Source organism: Dermacentor silvarum, chromosome 8, assembly GCF_013339745.2.
Source record: "Dermacentor silvarum isolate Dsil-2018 chromosome 8, BIME_Dsil_1.4, whole genome shotgun sequence".
NCBI classification, from domain to species: Eukaryota; Metazoa; Arthropoda; class Arachnida; order Ixodida; family Ixodidae; genus Dermacentor; species Dermacentor silvarum.
Window position 1 is genome coordinate 63,797,356 of NC_051161.1, and position 20,480 is coordinate 63,817,835.

General features: G+C 44.4%; 1 protein-coding gene and 1 non-coding gene across 4 annotated transcripts in view; both read left to right on the forward strand.

The window, feature by feature from the left end:
• Window positions 1–452: 452 nt before the first annotated feature.
• On the forward strand, window positions 453–524 carry Trnae-cuc (transfer RNA glutamic acid (anticodon CUC)). Its single transcript has one exon. It is a non-coding gene; the product is annotated as a tRNA-Glu (tRNA).
• An 803-nt stretch (window positions 525–1,327) lies between these two features.
• Window positions 1,328–20,480, forward strand: part of LOC119461343 (nucleolar and coiled-body phosphoprotein 1) — a 34,137-nt gene continuing 14,984 nt past the window's right edge. For 2 of the 3 annotated variants that reach the window (XM_049672501.1, XM_049672502.1), the window contains exons 1-9: window positions 1,328–1,569; window positions 1,673–1,799; window positions 1,879–1,959; window positions 3,722–3,790; window positions 4,957–5,049; window positions 9,774–9,842; window positions 13,884–13,961; window positions 14,719–14,814; window positions 18,231–18,323. In XM_049672501.1, coding sequence (XP_049528458.1) covers window positions 1,428–1,569; window positions 1,673–1,799; window positions 1,879–1,959; window positions 3,722–3,790; window positions 4,957–5,049; window positions 9,774–9,842; window positions 13,884–13,961; window positions 14,719–14,814; window positions 18,231–18,323 — 848 coding nt within the window. In that variant the 5' untranslated portion in view covers window positions 1,328–1,427. The remainder of the gene's footprint in view (window positions 1,570–1,672; window positions 1,800–1,878; window positions 1,960–3,721; window positions 3,791–4,956; window positions 5,050–9,773; window positions 9,843–13,883; window positions 13,962–14,718; window positions 14,815–18,230; window positions 18,324–20,480) is intronic. The other variant, XM_037722617.2, reaches the window with a different exon arrangement.

Genomic DNA, 20,480 nt, shown 5'->3' on the forward strand with positions numbered 1-20,480 from the left:
AAATATCTAAGGGCCGGTGATCGCACTTCAAGACAGCACTATTTCGCACTTTGTTATTAATGGTATTCAGTTAGTAACACATTGCGAAACAGTGCTTTCTCGTACAGCTCATCGTATACAAATATCGAAGGGCGATCACCACTCATACACATCCCTACAGCCATAGCCTCCTCTATAACAAGCTATGCTACAGCTTTCACTGCAGAGATCATTGTATTGAGTGCCGGCTCCAGGCATTTAAAGTTGGCGCCACATCCGTATACAGCGGTATCCGGCGCACATTGAGATGGCGCGTGGTCTCGTAATGAAGTGTGACAACTTGCAGAGGTAAGGACACAAAAAAAAATGTTTGATAAAGGCATAATTAAACAAATTAACAGTAACATAAATAGATTGTTATTTTATACAATAGCAATTGAATGATATGCATTTAGTTAGCTCTCCCGGACATCTCCGGCATGGTCTAGTGGTTAGGATACCTGGCTCTCACCCAGGAGGCCCGGGTTCGATTCCCGGTGTCGGAACTGTACTTTTAATTTTTCTTTTTAAAACAGCAGTGGCGCTCGCACTGGTACTTTTTCTCTTCCATCGTCTCAATTTTCAAACATTTTCACTCGAGATGAAAGGCAAGTGAACGAAGACGCGTCTACTTTGATAAGGTCAAGGATACGTGGATGATGGACAAGGCGGAGGTCTTGGGTTGCGGTTACCGCGGATAGAGAGATAAGTTTAATGATGCGAAATGCAGAGAGGTTGGCCTGAGGTAAATTCCTCTAGCCAGCTACTCGGCGTTGGGGGAAGGGTAAGAAATAGGCGCATGATGGGTGGTACACTTCTGGCTACTCTGTGGTTCTAGCTTACTGTACCGCGGGCATAGAGTTTCATACAAGGAAACTCTATGACTGCGGGTGCAGAAATGTTCATCACACTTTCATAGATGAAATTGTATGCTATGGTCAGACAGTTCCCACACAAAGTCCAAAAGAAAAAAAAAAAATGACAGAACATAATTTTGATTTATGTATATATATATATATATATATATATATATATATATATATATATATATATATATATATATATATATATGTGTGTGTGTGTGTGTGTGTGTGTGTGTGTGTGTGTGTGTGTGTGTGTGTTCCCTTTTTCTTTTCTGTTTGTTGTTACGTTGTGGCTTGAATTGAGCCATGGTTTCTCACCAATGAGCCGAGAAATCCAATTATGATGTGCAGGTCTCAAATAACCTTTCTCGCCAGGTTGCGCTGCATGCTGCACCAGCTCACCAGCTCGTTCGAAAGGTAATGATCACCATCATCATCTATACAGCACAATTATAGCACGCTGGCGGATTTTTTTATGGACTGACGACGGACGCATACCGCGTTTGAATTTTGTTCATCTTTTAGCAATTAAAACAAATAAGGAAAATGCCGGACGAATTCAGTGTCAAGCTGTGTAAGCTTGTGCAGAGGCACCCTGAACTTTACGACATATTCAATGAAAGTTTTCATAACGAAGAGGTGAAGAACAACGCTTGGCATGAGATCGCGCAGGACCTGGGAGTGCAACGTAAGTGAACGCAGACGCGCGCGGCGCGTTTGTCTTCGCCTGTCAGCGACGCAGGTGAATGCGTTGAGACGCGGTGCGAACCAGAGAGCACTTTCCTTTGCAGAGTCTAAGTGCGTGATCAAGTGGAAGTCTCTGAAACATCAGTACGTGAAGGCAAAGAAAGAACCGAACACTACGTGGGACCTGTGGCCTTTTCTTCAGTTTCTCGACGATACAGCAGCAGCGAAAAGGTGACGTACCAGACCCTGTTGTTCGCGGTGTGAATAATTTTCATTCGCGTCTAACCTATTGCCTTTTTCTTCGTTGTAGCGCGCCCAAGAAGCGTAAGCGCGAAAGTACTGCCACACCGATGAAGATGGAAATTCCTGTTGCAGACATCGAGATGCCCAGGTATGGAGCCCATAACGCGTCCTCAACGTGAGGCGATTTGCAGAAGCCTGCCTTTCAGCGCCGCGAGCTCAAATGGTACCGTACTGTATTAAAGAAAGCGGCGGTGAAGCTATTATTGGTGTTTATTTTCCGCACGTGGCAGCAGTACTCTTTTTTTTTTTTTTTATTGCGATAAAGACTTGCCGTTAAGGCATAATTCTTGATGTGTATACTCGTGCCGCGTTTGGTTGTCGAGCCATATTCATGGGCATCCGCAGAAAAATTTCCTAGAGTGAGTAGTGATTACTAGGAGTAAAAAAAAAAGAATATCTATTGTGAAAAAGTAATCAAGTGACTGGAGGTTTTGCTGCTTGTTTAAACAACAATCGTTACTGTTGGCGCGTTTTGTCAAAGAAGCAAGAAACCGTCCAACCGTTGCTAACATGCGTGCACTCAGTGATCCTGAAGGCGTATTTGCAACTGTGTAACAGCACTTCTTCCTTTTTTTACAGTACAGTGTGTTTTGATACGTGAGTGCAGTGTTGCATAAAATGTTTCAGCCAAACTGTCATGATTTTAAGCTTCTTGAAAATCAATTGATGCTGTGCAACTCCATGGCCCGGGAATTGCACAAGATGGCATCTCTAAAGGACAATAAGTGTCGACCTGCAACTGCACCCAATTTCTTTAGTAAGCAATAAAAGGCAGAGGGGGGGGATTACAGTGAGCACAGTGGCACTATGCTGTCCTCTGACTACCCTGTGCAGTCTGCAGATGAGATGCCGTCTGTAGACAAGAGATTTGGTGGCTGCAGAGCTTTGCATGGCAGTTGAAAAAGTTCCATAGGCACCCTGCACTGCAGTTTGCATGCGACCTCTGCGCTATCTACAAGTCAAACTCTGGGGTGGCCAGCGGCCATTTGTCAATAAGCACCTTGTGCTGAAGATTTTCAATGTTGACAGCAGCGCCAGAACAAACAGCCTAACGAGTGGCAGAAGCAAAACGCGACAGGCGTGACACTTAAATCGCTTAACAGGAGGCAGGAATGTCAGAGTTGTGAAAATGACGAAGTGCGCAATGTTTGCGACCGATATCAGAAGCGTGAACAATTCTGAGCTTGATCTCGTCGAAGCGCACTGCACAACACCCAGGCGAACGACAAAAAATGAGCCGCTGTCATTTAAAATGGCGTATCACTTTTATCGCCTCTCTAATGGCCGATGTCGCGGGAAAATTTCGTGAGACTCTGTATGCCTCAATTACTTACCTTGAGAGGCTTTCATTTGAGGTTTCTTCTTTAGCTACCCGCCGTGATTACTCAGTGGCTATGGTGTTTGGCTGCTGAGCACGAGGTTGCAGGATCGAATCCTGGCCACGGCGGCCGCATTTCGATGGGGGCGAAATGCGAAAACACCCGTGTACTTAGATTTAGGTGCACGTTAAAGAACCCCAGGTGGTCGAAATTTTCTGAAGTCCCCCACTACGGCGTGCCTCATAATCAAATCATGGTTTTGGCACGTAAAACCCCATAATTTAATTTAATTTTAATTCTTCTTTAGCTCTGAAATATTTCATATAACCGAATCATAACGTTGCATTTGCATTTTTAGCTAAAATGAGTACATAAATCTCCGTATTTCTGTAATTTTTAGGTTCAACCATGTAGGGCCATCGGCCATACCATGCTGAATACGCCGGTTCTCGTCCGATCAACCATGTAGGATGCTTAACTTGCACCCAGGCTTTCTCATATTTAATGCTTTTGTTTATTTCATCTTCATAGTGCTGCGAGTGCTGACACGGAAAAGTTGGAAACACAGACAGCAGCAACCAGGGGTACTCGCTCGACACGGTAAGTGCTTTTCTTTCTTTTTATGCATGTCGCTACAAATTTGCTGAGATTCTGGTGAATCCTGTATTCTTGAAAAGTCATCTGTCAGAAAAAAAAAATTTAATCTGTGATATTCCTGTATTGTCTGCTTACGGTGTTACATGTAGCACGGTGTAGGTGTGGTCGGCATCTTTTATTGTTGCAATGCTGTATGTACTGAACATTTTTGGACTAGAAGTGCACTTCATGGAGTTGGATAAATGAAGAGAACTTCGTTTATCCAGCATAAAGTGCTGTTTTTATCTGATGATTTATTACTAAACTTATTTTTTATGCGTTATACGAGCACAGACCTGTACAATGCTACCATGTACAATGTGAAAATAAAAAAGCATTTACCTAGGTCCTGGATTGTCGAAATGTTTCGTTTTCTCCCTTCTGCACCGCCTGGGCTTTAGCGTTTCAGTAGTTTTGTTATCGTGTAGTGCTGCACTGGTTTTTCTGGCTCGCGAAACTCGCACAAACTACAAGTAGCAGAGAATGCCATGTCCATGTGATGTCGTGGGTTTCTCGAACGGTCCACACCACTTGACCAAGAGCAGCAGCAGTGGCAAATTCAACGCTCTGTCTTGGCTTGGTTTCTCCATGACCGTGCATTTGCGTTTTGCACAGAAAACCATAGTGCCATCTGTCAGGTGCCGTTTTACTCACCGACGGCAGTAAAGGGTAGTGATGGCGTAATAAACGTCCCCACGCCCCGCTCGGAGGCGGGCTGGCAATTTGAATTGTGCTAAAGGTATACGGAACTTTCAGACGTAATTTTCCCGTAAACTGAGTCTTTTATTTGCATGAAACAAGTGCTGTGAGGTTTCTGGAATGGTATTTCAACAGTCCACGTCAACGTAGGATTTGCCTTTAGTGTCCCTTTAAGTAGGTGAGTGTAGTGATAGACGAGGAGTGGGGGGGTGATGGCGGTTTGTCATCTGTCTGTCACCATCCCTATACTGTACCCTCTTTTCTATTATGTATATATTTTTCGTAATCCAAGATAAATCTTCAGTTGCAAGTCAGTGTTGTGTTTGTGTCCATTTCTTGTCCCGTTATATGCGCTGTTATTGAAAATTAGTTTTTGAATTCTTGTTCTGAAAAACTGTGTGTTTATGCATACTCATTGTTCTGTTTTACAGGACTTCCTCTATCCACAGTCAAACGGTTGTCACATCTTCGAAGAGTGTTTTTTCCAGCACTGAAGCTGGCGTGCTGCTGCAGCCTGCGACCATGTATGTAGCACTGACACCTTTGAATTAATGTCATGGGAGCAGGTGTTCTATTGTCAGTGCCATTCCTGGCCTGTATTGACATAATTTTCTTGTTTATGTAAGCTTTGTTCTCAGTGAAAGTGTAGCTTTATACATATTGTAGCATCAGTTCATCACTTTTGCTTTACTTAATATTTGCCTTTAGTGTCTCTTTAATATGTTCATATGTTTATTTGCTTGTAATATCTGTTGCATGAGTTACCAGCTGGAATTGTTTTCACTTGCACATGGGCATAAATTTATGTCATGGTTTCGTGCTTGTTGGCAGGGTTTCTTTCAACAAAATGCTAGAGTGAGAGCCTTGACATTTATTAGTTGCTAAGGTCAAATTGTAAAGAAATCTACGGCTAATGAATGTAGTATGCCTCTGGTACCAGCTAGCGCATCCTTCAGGCTGGTCCTTGAAAGACGTGCCAGCAGGGTTCTTCTGTACTATACTGGTGGCTGAGCATCCACCTCATATGTGGGAGGCATTGGGTTCAAATCCCTGTGCCACCAAAAGCTCGCCGGTTTTTCTAATGGGGTAGAGATGTTTCCCGGCCTAATGCATGGCTGCTTGGGAAAGCTTTCATCTCAGAAAGGAGCCTTAAAGAGATTTCTGAGTGTAGTCTCTGGGTGCCCATTGTCCAGTTAGACAGCTTTGTTGTAGAGCATCCATCATGACTGTGGGAGGCAGACAAGAGCTGTTGCTGGGTGCCTATCGGTAAAATGGGTACAAATGCACTCCCTGCGAGGCACGCAGCCATTACAGGACCTCAATGCTTAGAAAGGGACATCTCCCCAAACCGAGGGCGTCTCTGCTGTTACGTTTGGCATATTAGCTGAAGACCAAACGTAAGGGTCATGGGACTGCTGACAAGACCAGCATTCCAGCAATTATGCCTATACAACTGCAGGTCAACCGGTGAGGTCAACGTCCATTTGAGTTGTCTGTAACTGCTCCATTCTGTGAAAGGCGAAACGATCATCAGAGGAGGGGTATTCTGTAAGAATCCACTTGTGGACTGTCCACTTCAGCTATCGCCATTGGCTCCAGCTTCACGAGCGCGAAGGTGCCAGCCAGTCTCCTTCGCGCTCTTGAAGCTGGAGCCAATGGCGACAGCTGAAGTGGACGGTCCACTAGGTGGATTCTTACAGAATACTCCCCCCCCCCCCCAAGTGTGGCTCATCTAAATAATGCAAGAAACCAATGTCCAACTATGAGAACGGCGTCGACTGCTGCTTCCCGATTACCTTCTCATTGCATCATAGGTGAGAGTGAAGGTGCAACATCAGAGGCAGAGTCCGGTGGGGCGATGTGATGTCGTGGGTGGCATACTGTAGCGAACAGTTCAGCCATTGCAATTCACCGATTAAGACATGACCTGTTTCCCTAGTGCATGCCTGCCAAGTCTCCCGGATTACCTGGGAGACTCCCGGATTACCTGGGAGACTCCCGGATTTGGAGCATTTTTTTCCGGTTGTTGAGTTGACAGGAAAATCTCCCGGAAATTGCAGTTGTGTACCATTTCTATCCGCGTCCAACGCTTTGTCAGGCCACATTGGCAAATAGAATCCAACCCAATTCAAACCGGTTGGAAGTTCATCGCGCAAAACCTTGTTCAGAAAGTAGTAGGGAAACCCTATACAGTGGAACCTCGATGATACGATCACGGCTAATACGAATTTCCAGATGATACGAATTTTTCTGCGGTGAACAGCGCGCCGTCACGCGCTTTCTCCCTTTCTCTTTTGGTGCGGAGGCGCGGACGCGACGCCGGACAGCGTGAAGGCCGCGAATGGGCGCGAAGAGTTCGAAGCGGTGGCGCTTTTGTTGCTTTTGTGCTTTTCCTTCTTTTCTTCGTGCCATCGGGCACTCCGGCTGCCGTGCTTCGGGCCACATTCTTTTTTGCGCCATTTTGCCTAGTCGCAGCGAGCTATGTCTACCGCGATACGATCTCAGCTGATTCACGCGGCCGTACGCCGAGGCGCGGGAGCCTCCGTTGGCGCGTCTTCTGTCGGCTGCGTTATTGGTGCCGATGGCACAGGGCGATTGTGGGTTTCGCTGCTGGAGTCACACGGTGCGAGATAGCGCGGCACGTAATCCACGGTGCAAGGTTGCGCTCGTTCAGTCAGGTGCGCCTCCGCTTCTCCCGCTAATCGCCGTATTTTTCTTGCCGTAGGAGCGCTTCCGTAATCCCGAAGGCGTGCTTCGTCCAAAGTTTATTCGCCAACGAGCAACGATCCATCTCTAACCTGGGAGTTCTCAGTAATCCGAATTCTGTGTGTCAAGTGAAGACGCCGGCGTGGTTTACAAAGCAGACAACTGCGGTTGCCATCTTGCCCCTGCCACAGCAGCAACCAATGGAGAGACTCCTTTCAGCACGGCATCCAATCGGAGGCCCGCTTTTATCAGAGGGCCCGTGTGACTACCTATCGCAGACCCGTGCTTCTTTGGTGTTTGTGTGTTTGTTACAAGTTGGCGACGACGGACGAATTAAGAAGCGGAACGGCGAAACTTTGAGCTTTCGAACGATACCAAGACGCCGGCGCTCGGTGGCGGGAAATACGAGATATGGCTCCGTGTACTGCGGTGATTTTGCGCGATTTAAAGCTGTTTTCTCGCCCTGCGCACTGACGAATGAAACTTTTTCGGGCACTTTCAGTTGCGTTTTCAGCCAAACCATTTTGATGCAGCGTAGATTAGGCGTTGCAGATACCCAAACGCGTGGTTTTCAAAAATCGATTTTTCTCGGAATTTTCGCGATCTGATCCCTGCATCTCCCCTTAATTTAGCTGGTTTTAATTGTGTTTCGATGGTACGAATTTCGGCTAATACGAATATTTTTCGTGACCCCGTGAGATTCGTATCATCGAGATTCCACTGTACATGCACTATTTCGTTAACCGCAGGGCCGCTCCTTACGCTGATGGGGTTGTTGGGTGCCCTAGTGGCCCTAGTCTCATTAAGCTAGCAAGCGAATGCCGCATTCTGCAACTAGCAGCACTAGACTCTCCATCATTCTCCTCGGCGTCAGCCACTCTGGCTTTGCGTAGGCCTACGGTCAGTCATGGCTTTAGAAGCAAGGAGCGCTAGCGCGAAAAGTATCTTGAAGGATTTTTAATGTAGTGCTCAGCCGAAGTGACGCTGGATATTTTGTCAATACCACAGAGCAATGCAGAGTGCTAGCGGCAATTTAACATTGGGAAAAATACGAGGACACAGTGCCGCTCATCCATGTGTCGCTCGTATAAGATGCTGGGAAACGTCATCGCAAAATGTGATAAAAATGAAATTTCTTACAATCAAACATTATCTGAACAATATTTGAACAACCGCTGTGGTTGCTTAGTGGCTTTGGCATTGCACTGCTAAGCACGAGTCCGTTGGATCAAATCTCGGCCGCGGCGGCTGCATTTAGTTGGGGGCAAAATGCAAAAACGCCTGTGTGCCGTCCATTGGGTGCACGTTAAAGAACCCCAGGTGGTCGAAATTAATCCGGAGTTCCCCACTACGGCGTGCCTCATAATCAGACGGAGGTTGTGGGACAAAAGACCCGAGAATTTAATTCAATTTTAAAGAATTTTTGAAGACAGAATTGGCAACAACGAAAAGCTTGCAAAAGTGAGACACTGATGTTCATGTGGTCATTTGTATATCTGTAAATAAAATTATAAGGAAGTTCTCTTGTCAGTACTTCTTGGGGGGGACTGACCCCCCCCTTGTTCGGCAGATCTCCCGGATTTAGTTTCTTAGAACTTGGCAGGTATGCTAGTGAGTGATATAGGGAAGGACGGGGTTTTGAAGAGACATCCTCTGTGTGTGGGATGTGCTCCTCCAGAATGAGGTAGCCTGCTCAGACCGAATGGTGCAGCTGCGGGCTACGATGTTGGTATGTACTGTGCTATGCTCTGCCAGTACAAGGTGTGCCTTTGTAAATAAGTTTGCCCTCCGATGCAAGTAAACCCCTGTTTTGTTTCTCCGTCCTCCTGACCTCATAACTCATCACCAAATTAGCAGCTGTTGCTAAGAAAGTTCGGACGACAGCGTGGGCCAGCTTAGCGCTAACACCAAGTGACACCCTGGCAGGGTAGGCCAGCTACCCATTTCAAGACACACCGGCGGTGTAGGCTAGAGAGTGACCCTTAGTGTGACGCCGACTCCAAGACCACTATCCCCGAATCTTACACCATCTAATAGGTGCTTTTGGATGCCACATGAGAAACTGCTGCCTGGGAGTGGCCCCTTTTTACAGGGTTTCGTGGTGCCCCTAGGGTTTGACGGGATTTGCATCCCTTCTTTCCAAGGGCAGTTAATGTCTTCAGAAAGCTGAGAGTCTGGCCTGGGAACGTCTGTTTGTGTAACTGGTGGGTAACCACCAGTTACCCACCATGGTAACCATGCCTTTGGAAAGAAGGGATTTGGATCCTTTCTTTCCAAGGGCAGTTAATGTCTTCAGAAAGCTGAGAGTCTGGCCTGGGAACGTCTGTTTGTGTAACTGGTGGGTAAACGGCGGCAGCGTGCTTTTGAGCCCACAGCCTCCCGCAGTCAAGGCAAACACTCAACCAGCAGCTGCTATCATTTCAGTGGGAGCATCAGTAATGCTCATTTCCTTGGCCATTTTGTGTCAGAGCTTCAGGAGCATGTATTGCTAACATTGTTCTTTTTCATTTTTTGTAACAGTCTCTTTCTTATGCTGCTGTAGCGCTTCAAAGGCAAGTCCCGAAAAGAAAGAAACAAAGCGAGCTACGACAAGGACTGCTCGTTCAAAAAGGCAAGTAGCTTTTTTTTTTTTCTGCTACTCCAGTATACAGTTTATTAGTTAGTGATCTTGTTTACTACTCCTTTCTTCCTCTTTTAACTTGTGCATTTTTTTCCTCACTTTTCAAATTTAATTGCTTTGACGCCTTTTGTTGTGCTTAACTGAATATTTTTTTTTCTGTTTTCTTTTTCTTTTCTTTTTTTTCAAAATTTAATTTATTTTGCAGTGTTGCCACCGAGGTATGTTGCTTTGTTCCCAAAATGGCAGTGCACTCTGCGAAAGGAAAAAATATCTACGGGCATATATAGACATTTTTTAAGGTGTTCGACTGGGCTGAAAATATCCCGTGTGGCATGTATAGCAAGTGGCCCCTCTGCTTTATCTATAATAATAACATTCAAGGGAACTTCGAAGTTGCCACTTAGTCAGCCAGTCCCCAACAAAGATGTCTCTGTTGTTGAAAATGTGTGCTATTACAAAGGTTGGTCTACGTAACCTTGATGAGTGCTCTGTGTGAGCAGGAACAACATACTGTTGGGCAGGGTTGCAGGATGACAAAACAAAAGTTTGTATGCATTGTTTGCATGTTAATCAGAGAGGTTTTGTGCAGTGCTTATGTACAGGGTCTCAAAGTTGCCAAGATTTGCCTGAGTTCATTGTAGCACCTCTCAATGTCTGTGGTGACAACTACAGGTCGCGGAACCTCTCGGAAATTGGTGATGGTCAGGCATAAATAGATGCAGAAATTTGGGAAAGTATCTTGGATAATTTGGTGGGCATTGTCACCACAAAACTGTAGCAATGTCACCGGATGTTTGTTCAATACTGCTGCTGAGAAAGAAAAACGGAGACATGCTGCAAAGACAACAGATAAATCTCCCCTTCACTTTTCTGAATCTTTGTCCTTCCTACTTGTGCCCAGCATGTCACCAGCCCGAAGACCTTCTTCGCCACACAGGCCTATCTCCATAACAATACTACTATGTGGTTGCATTTTGCTTGCACTTTAAATATGCTGTATTATGTCATGTGCTCACTGGGCTGCTAGTGAACAATCAGTCCAGTGAGACAAGTAGTTGAGCAAAGCTCTGGAAGGAACTCCTCTAAGCTTAGAATAACTTTGAGGCTGCGCATTACCTGTAGACTGTTAATTTGCTAGGTTGTTAACCTGCCACACCTGTCAGTGGCTTAGGTGCCCTTGGTGTTTGCTGCCTGCTACCCTGTAAATGAGTGAACCTGGCGGGGCAGTGCCTTCAGGCACTGAATGTGATTCATGTCACTTAATGTGATTCATGTCACTTATTTTGCTGTGTTGTAGTAGTGATCTATCCTTTTTTTTTTCTTTTGCCTGTCTCTTTCCTCTATTCACTGCTTTCCTTTTTGTTTAGAATTGGTGTAACCACGACAGAGGGCTCAGAGCAGAGCTTTCTCTCGCAGATACCATTCTTGTATTGGAGGTATGGGCAACTGCATTTACTGTCTGCTTGATAACAGTTGGTGTGCCAACTTAACCCTGCCCTGCATGGTGTGCCCGCTTGTGTGCAGTTGTGTGCCTTTGTAAAAGATGTCACCTTCTCTAGTAGCTTGCAGTGGAGTATGTTGAGTTCTTACGCCAGGATGTGCACTGTCAAAGTTGTCATTGCTGCCCACTAAAGGTCTGTGGCAGATGAAACAGCAGCTTTTATTGCAACCACAGCACAATCAGCTGTCTGCTAACAAGATGTTTATGCCCATGAATTTAGACAAAGGGTACTGCTTGGAACAGAACTGCACCTCAGTAGCTTAATAACACTGGGTGCTTGTGTTGCTTCTTAATAGCAGGGACTTGACCTCTGTTTGCTGTTTTTGTTTGGTCATCTCCTTGTTTTTCTTTAGCACTGATGTAACCCACAATTATTGTCTCACTACGTAGTTTTCTTCTCTAGCTCCTTCCTGTATATTTACTTGAGATGCGAGGTCTCGTTTGTAAAAGCCATCCAGCTAGAGTAGGCATAGGAACTCTCTAATATGTGCCTAAAAGTATCAAACAACTACTACATTTTCTGTGCAACCTTGTTTAAGAACGCTGCTGCACACATTTGGCAGTGACATTGCCTGCTTGTGTCAGCACTGTTGTTTCTATTATTCTGGCACATTCACTTTCTGCAATACGTTCACATTCATTGTGATAGCATATGTGGCGATTCCTTAGCTGCTTTACTGGTGATGGGAAATGTTGTTTTGGGAGCTCAGTGATGTTCAATGTTGTTTACAGAAAAGCCCACGCTTACTTTGTAATAGCAAACAAGCATATATTTGCCGTGGTTGCTTAGTGGCTTTGGCATTGCGCTGCTAAGCACGAGGTTGCTGGATCAAATCTGGGCCGCACTTCGATCGGGACGAATTAAAAAAACGCCCGTATATTGTGCATTGGGTGCACATTAAAGAACCTCAGGTGGCCGAAATTATTCCAGAGCTCCCCACTACAGTGTGCATCATAATCAGATTGTGGTTTTGGCATGTAAAGTCTCAGAATTTAATTATCTTTTTTAAACATACGCTGGAGAAGAATGCTTTGCCATTATTGCAAAATCTTTGTTGCCTGCTTCTTCTGGTGAAACATTTAGACAAAAATTTCAGAACTTGGTCAAACGTGGTTGTTCTGCAAGATGTGTTTGTAGGCTGCTGTGAAACATCTCTGTGGCGATGCTAAAATGTTGATGAGCCGTCCACAAAGCCACATAACCTGGATATAACGAAATTGACAAATTCTCGAAAAACTTTGTTATAAAGAGGATTTCGTTATATGCAGGTTCAGCATCAAAATTCGAGAAAAAAAACGCTTACCCAATTTACTCGATTCTAACGCGCCCTCGATTGTAATGTGCACTCATTTTCCTTGACCAAAAGAGGGCGGAAAAAATTGTTTACATAACCGCGCACCTCATGCTTTCATACAGAAATACCAATATCGCTCAAGATTTACTCCCAATACACTAAAGTTGCGATGAACAAAAAAGTCGCAGTTTCGCCCGAAAGGCGAAGCATCGATTGCGACAGCGAATTAGCAGACAGCTATACGAAGTAAGGATGGTAGTTTTATAGGCCGTATAAACTTGGAAGCATTCGCTGTTTAACTAAATTGGTTCACTAAAACCTAAGCACACGTACTACAGCACATAGTCGAAGCTACAGGAGCTAGGCTCGAAGTGCGTAAGAGGCGGCCATATTGAAATGCTGACGGCGATATGGTAGCTCAAATTTAGGGTCATACTCGATTGTAACGTGCAGGCAATTTTTGGACCCATTTTATCAAAGAGGGGAAAGGTCACGCCCGCGGCGGCAAGATCACCGGGTTGAGAGATGCAGGCCCGCCTCGTGCATGCTCACATGCACGCACACATGCTCTCACCTCGCAGTTGCCGTGAATTGCACGCCAAGCGCGACGCCGCTGGTTCGCATTTCATCGTGGCGGAGAAGGTGCTTCCGGTTGCTGCTTGCACAAAAATGACAAAATTTGGGGCGAAATCTCTAGGTTGTCGGTGGGGAAAATTCATTATTTCGACGGGGTCTCCCGCAGCCACTTCGTTACGTAGAGGTTTCAAATACATGTGCTTCTATGGAGTAACGGCAGGGAATAGAAGAACTTCGTTATATCCAGGAATTCGTTATATGGAGGTTCGTTATAAGCAGGTTTAACTGTATCTGCTTTTATATTGCACACCTCTGCAGATGTTTGGACTGACCCCAGAGCCGCTGATTGGTCCTGTTCTGATTTGGCTTTTGGTATTCTGAAATAATCTTGACCTAGTTTAAATTTTAATCTTTCAAAATCAGAGCAGAATTTGTTTTACTGTTTTCTCTTGGCAAAAGCTTGCTGCACACATCCCTGCTGTTCCAGAATGTTGCTTAGCAGCCCCTTGGCATCTAAGCTGAGTACAACATGCACATGTTTGCAATGTTGTCTTGCTGCAGAAGATTCAACCTATATGTTCGTAGCTCAACTTTTTTTTTTTTTACCATTATTTGTTATCTAGTTTGGTTCTGCCTGTAAATGGTATTTTGTTGTTACAGGGCTTCCTCGGCGCACGACGACACGGTCGGTGAATTGGATAGCACCGAGACAGGCACGCCGCTGCAGACTGTGGATGAGTGCGTATTCCCAGGTTTAATTCTATGTGTAGTCATCTCGCTGTGAGAAAATTAAGTTAAAAATGTTTTACAACTTGGAGTACTTCATGTAATTAATGTAGCATAGCTGTTGGCTTGATGTTCTTCAGAAAGTACAATTTTATGAGAGCCTGGCAGGAAAAGTCTGCCTTTGACAAATTAATCATATAAAACAATAGCCAGCCAACTTGCACAGCAGCTTATTTATGTTCTTTTGAAATGTCTCATCCCTGTTGCAGTATATTACAGCGTGTAGTTGCCCTCAGTGGCTGCTGTGGTGGTTTGTGTAATTTGCCGGGAATGCTAATATAAATGTAGAACTTTCTAATACGCAGGCGGCCTCCTAGTGTTTTTGATATGATGTACACTATTAGCTGGAGACATTAGTATTTGTTCCTGGGTGACTTGTTCTCAGAGAAATATAGCGTGATGAACGTAGAAGACGAACACCTGCCACAAAAGATTTATTTAAGTTAATGTTTGTGATTTCTTAGCTTTATAACTTCTTTGAGTTTGCTTACCGTTTGTGATTCTCCTCAGTATGGTTCTTGTGGCTTTAGTATGCGTGATATTTGGGACATATATTCCTTACTGTTATCATCAAGTACGTACTAGCATTAATCTTTGCAAATTATGGGTGCGCTGAGGTTTGCAGTAATACAGCAATCTTATTCGGTGTGCTTTATTTTCTGTTGCATGTGAAAAAAGATCACTTCAATTTCGTTTTTAAAATACGCAGAGCACCAGAACCAGTCATACCTCAGCCAAGCAGCAAGCTACCTGAGCCTGTGTTACCTACACCAACCAAAGGTGCCACTCGTAGACAGAGTGCGCGGTGCGTATCATCTTCAATGCTCTACTTTTTTTTTTTTGCACTTTGAACGTGCGCCACCTGTGCCCATTGGGAGAACTATTAAAAGCTTTTCTTTACCGCAAGGAAAGTAGTTAAGCAGGCCAACACAAGCTGTGTTCAAGCACGAGAGATGTGTTCATGTTTGCTTGTGCACACGGGACACCATGCTTGTTAATTTAGTTAGTAACCGAATGCTTACAAGTTCATACAGCCGTTAAAACTACTATACTTACTTCATATAGCTGTCTACTAATTTGCTATCGCAATCGATGCTTCACCTTTCAGGCGAAACTGCGACTTTTTTTTTATTCATCGCAGCTTTACTGTATTGGGAGTAAATCTTTGTTTTTCCAAATGGCAGGAAGTTGTATTTCTGTATGAAAGCGTGAGGTGTGCGGTACTGTAAAGGTTTTTTTTTTCCTCTCTCTCTTTTGGTCACGGAAAACGGGTGCGCGTTACAAGCGAGGGCGCGTTAGAATCGAGTAAATACGGTATATTTAGGCGCACATTAAAGAACCCCAGGTGGTCCAAATTATTCTGGAGTCCCCCGCTACGGCGTGCCTCATAATCAGATCGTGGTATTGGCACATAAAACCTCATAATATAGGTATATACATCCAATAGAACTTTAGTATGTGAAAGGATGCAAGAGGGGTATGTTCTTCATACAAGTTTTATACAGACGAGTTCCTGAAACAGGCGAAATCGGCAACACCAGTGTCGCTGAAAATTTCACTGGGATCTAAAAATTACGGGGAATGCTTAGAACTTTCTAAGAATATGAAGGCGAAAGCCTAGTTGGACAGCCCCCTGGACAGCACCCTCCCAAGCTTGTTCCCCTCGCTCGCCATCGCCAAGAGCCTCTTGTTCGCCCCCGTCGGTACCTTCACCTCTCAAGGCAACTCATCTTGTAGGAGCGGCAGCGGCTTCTCAACCAATTCTGCATTCCCAGAACGATTGCGTCGCCTTAGGGCCGCATGTTGCTCTTGTCGAGCCGCTGCCACAGCTTCCTTCATAGCCGCTTCCTCCCAACGGCGGTTTTGACGAGCGACATTTTGAGCTGCTCTAGCCTCTTCCACTGCGGTGTACTTTCTCGGTCTAATCTGCCCACAACTAGGGCGTGGTGCGTCGTCACCCATAGCGCTGTGGATTGAAGCTCTGAGCCCACACAGCTGCGTATACAAGGCGTACAAGCGCACTGCAAGCGTGCTGCCGCCGTTATCAGAACGTTCTACGGGCACCGCTGTTGACATTTCCCTCTTTCTCCCCAGCGCCACTGTTGCCCTTTCCCTGTACTCTCCGGCGCTGCTGTTTCCCTTCTCCGGCGCGCTTCGTTTTTGTGTACCTCACAACGCAACCTTGAAACATAGAGATCTAAGCTTTCGCTTTAAAATAAGGTGTTGACTGTCATCATTTGCTGTGCCAAGTTTGTTGTTGCCAGTGCGCCATGTCTAAGGTAAATCATCTTTAACGTTAGGCGTATGTATCTATGAAAACGTGCTTGCTCAGAGCAAGGTTTTTTTATTAATGTGAGCTGTTTCGGTGCAGGCAGAGAGTCATATGTGAAGCAGTCAAAGCTTTTCATATCTTTACAAAGGCGGATGAATGTGTGTTAGCTGCACATCTGCCTCATTGTTGTCCAAAGAGATAATTTGAAGGCACTTGATCAGTTATGTATTCTTTTTTAACAGCGAAGCTGTTTAAGCCAGCCGTAATTTGTGGTGCGTAGCCGTGATAGTCATGGCAACCCGTAGGAGGAGGAGATCGCGTGCACATGCACACGGTCTTCTCCTCGCGAGCTCCCTGCCTTCCCCACCCCTGCCTCTCTCCTCTCCGCCGCGCGCTGAGCCAGGTAAAAAAAAAAAAAAAGCGAAAGCTTGCACTAGGCCGCTCAAAGCTCAAGACACAGTGAAGCTGGCCGATTGATATCGAGCGGCTAGCCTCCAACGTGTTTGGCGTCGGCAAGCAGCAGCGCTCTTGGCACTCTGCCAACCTTGGTTAGCCTGCCTGTGTTTGTAGCATGCCAGGAGCGCTGTCGCTCGTAGGTGCCCACGCGTCCAGCACTAGTCACGCGAAATGTCGCGAAAGGGAAGGTACCTCCGAAAGTGATCACTCGAGAATACCTTCCCCAGTAAGCTTTGCTGTGCCTAAGCTTTGCACAACCGAGGGCAAACTTGCCTGATTTTTTGCTTTCATGTTTAGATTTTTTAACCCCTTAACTGCCGTTGTCAAGTTGACTCATCATCACAAAGGTTGCACTACCTTATAATTTTGACACATAAATAAAAAGTAATGAACAATGTTTGGTTATTTCTTTCCACAAGAGCAGTAAAAGTGCTATAGCATTTCTTGTGTCGTATTTTAAAGAAAAATATAGCAAAATAAGTGTAGATTTTAAAAAAGATCCGCACTTTTCGTCAATATATTTCAACATTTCTCACGGCAGCTGAGGGGTAGTGTCAGCACATGCACAGTTGTATCTGTATGGCTATTACAGTGGAATCTTGTTGATATGATTCTGCATCATACGTTTTTCGGGATAATATGCGTCTTTTTCTTTTCTCAGTTATACAATTTGGTTGGATAATACATTGGAGGATACGATTTTCAGATGATACGCTTTATTTTCAGGTTCCCGTGAAGATCTTATCAACGAGATTCCACTGTATATGTATTTCTTTTTTTTTTTCAAATATTTGATACTTGCGAGTAACGTTGGTGTCTGACGCTTCACATCGTTCCTTGTCTGTTGCTGCTTTGTTCTCAAGACAAAAGAGTGGTAAAGCAAGGCTTTCAGTTTATAGAATATGTTTGTCATTGAGCTATGTCTTCGCTGTCACTTTTTTTTATAGTTGCATTGTGCAGGTACCACCTCTTATGAACTGTTTCTTGCAGTGGCGTTGAAGGGAGGGTGTGTGCAGTTGCCTCCCGTGACATTTAGGGGATGAATGCTAGCCCAGATACTATGCCAGATAAACATTAAGCTAATGAAAGCTGCCCTCTCTCTTTCCTTCCTTCATCCTCCCATATGTCAGGTATATCCAGTTCTCTTAACTTCTCATCTGCCAATATCTGTGTGTATTCAGGCTGATATCTTTTGTAAATGCCCTAATTGCCGTTTCTTCCTCTGAAGAGAATGGCTTGAAAAGGTCCACAATATTTGCAGCACATGTGCTACAAGTATTTCGAATTGTCCCGCTCTTGCTCTGTTACGTGTCTGTAGTGTTGTGCGTAGATTAGAATCATTGTAGGAATAAGCTCCTACAAACTCCTTGGTGCATCTGTGCTTACTGAACCCAGGATGCTTGGTGCTCTCTGTTGGCCAGCTTTTGCAGTGAATTCCTATGTGCTTGCATTGCATCTAGACTGTTTATTTTTGTGTGTTTTTGTCGTTACAGGGCTTCCACGGTTCACCTTGATACAACTGTGGCTTCTACAACACGTGGAGTGAATGGTGCTTCATCTGGAACACCACTTAAGGCTGGGACTGCGTATGTACCCTTGTTTTAAATTTGTGCACTCAATTGTGTAAAAGAGAGTACCGACATCTGTACAGTCTCAGCAGGATATAGTATATTCGAGATTTATGTACCATGAACCACCTTCTTTTGAGAGCAACATACTGTACGTCAAAGTATTTTCCTTCTTGCAGAGAAGCAGAGAAATGCGCTCGCAAGGTTTTCTAGATGTGATTCACGCTATGACGTATTAAAAAATAACTTTAATATAGATTAGAACAGCTTTAGTGCTTTCATGCTAATCGGAGCCAATAGATTATTTGGTCACATTTTCTGAGAAAGTTATTGCAATACAGGACTGCGTCACCACTAAATTATAAAGACAAAATTTTGCAGGCAAGTTTATTTACTGGGAAAAATGCCATCTTGTTTGTGACACTAAAGGGACAGACAACCAATCGGAATCCGTAATGAGATTTTAGTGGAAATGATGAGAACCTGCTTTATATTAGTTGGAATAGGAATTGTTATTTTAAATCTGCCAGAAAGTCGCAATAAACTTCATGCCACAACACTCTACCGTGGAGCTTTGGTGCTAGCGCTGGAGCCCCACCACATAGATTGACCTACATAAGTTAGCTGTTATTAAAAGCACCATAATTTATGTTTAGACACATTTGCCAGATTGTATAGGGATTACCTATTTCTTTTTTTCATGTGTATTATGACAAAGGAAGTTAACGTTTACCCACTGCAGTGGCCCAGTAGCTATGGTGTTGTGCTATTCAGCTTGAGCTTGCGGGTCTGATCCTGACTGCATTTGAAGGGAGCGAAATGCGGCCTTCAACTTTTCATAAAAAATTTATATTTTCTCTACTCTTGATATTGATGTGCGTCTGCTTCTGCATACTCATGGTGTGTGTGTATGAGTTGAGCATGTTGGATGAATGTTTCGTATGAAGTTTATAGTTTCCAAACATGTGCAGCCTATTTCAAGAAAGTGTTGCTCGTAGTGACCATGATTAGAATTGGGCGTGAGTCATTGTAGAAGCGGAGCTGTTGCCAATGCTGGCCCGGTAGGAGTATATGTTCAGGCCTCCATATCCATGTGACGTAGAGTACCTGTGCAGGCCAATGCCCATGATTGACAGCATTGCACAACCGTACGCCCACTTCTGTTGTGGCTAAGTGAGCTTTATTGATTTGGAACAGACAGTACAGTCAGCTGATACCGTTTACGGATTGCAGGAACTGTGAAAACAAATTTTCGAGCATGTTTTGACTATACGATTACTTCTATGAGAAATCAAAATACTTATTTGAGTAATTAACATAATTACACTGATAAACTTCTTAATTACTTCATGGCACATATTTCAATCTACGAATTGTTACTAGTGAGTTTCATTCATCTTGGATCCCTGTACCCAGTGATCCAAGATGGGGTGAAATAGGTTCATTGAAGAGCAGCACATAAGCACTGGCACATACCCAGTAACAGAAGGGTTAACTGGGTGAAATGTTTTAACCATAGAGTTTCTAAATAAAAAAACCTAGAGGGAAAAGTGGCGCTAGTGTCTACGGGGGTTCTCCTGAACGTCGCCTCAACCTACATGGGAATGATGGGAAGTACAGGCTTCGGATTGACTTCTGTCTTGAAACTGGTGGCGTTTGCATGCGGCGCAGTAAACGAAGCTGTATTAAAACATTTTCGTGCAAAAATTAATTTTATTTATGTTGTGTTTTATATAATGCATAATACATTGAATAAAGTTTGTATGACTTTGAGATTGAAGCATGGTTTACCACCAGGGCATGCATCGTTCTGCCTGATTTAGCGCCATTGAATAACTATTTATTTACTTTCACAACAGCAATAACAACCATGCATGTGCTTATATAAAAAATACTCATCAAATATTTGTGGGAATAAAAATTTTGTATTATGAGAAAAGTGTTGCGCCTTTGAGAGACGCCTGCTCGCTGCGAACGCGGGGAAAGTGAACTTTTCTCGCAGACGCACTTGCGAACTCTCTCGCTCTTTCGAAAGGCTACATCGGCTGTCACGATTGATGAACGTCTTCGAGTACTTTTAAACACATCTGCTGCAGTGCTATCTTGGACGCTTGTGGCCTCTTACGAGCATGCTTCACTATATTTTATGTTGACGTACCGCTTCTTCTGAAGTGC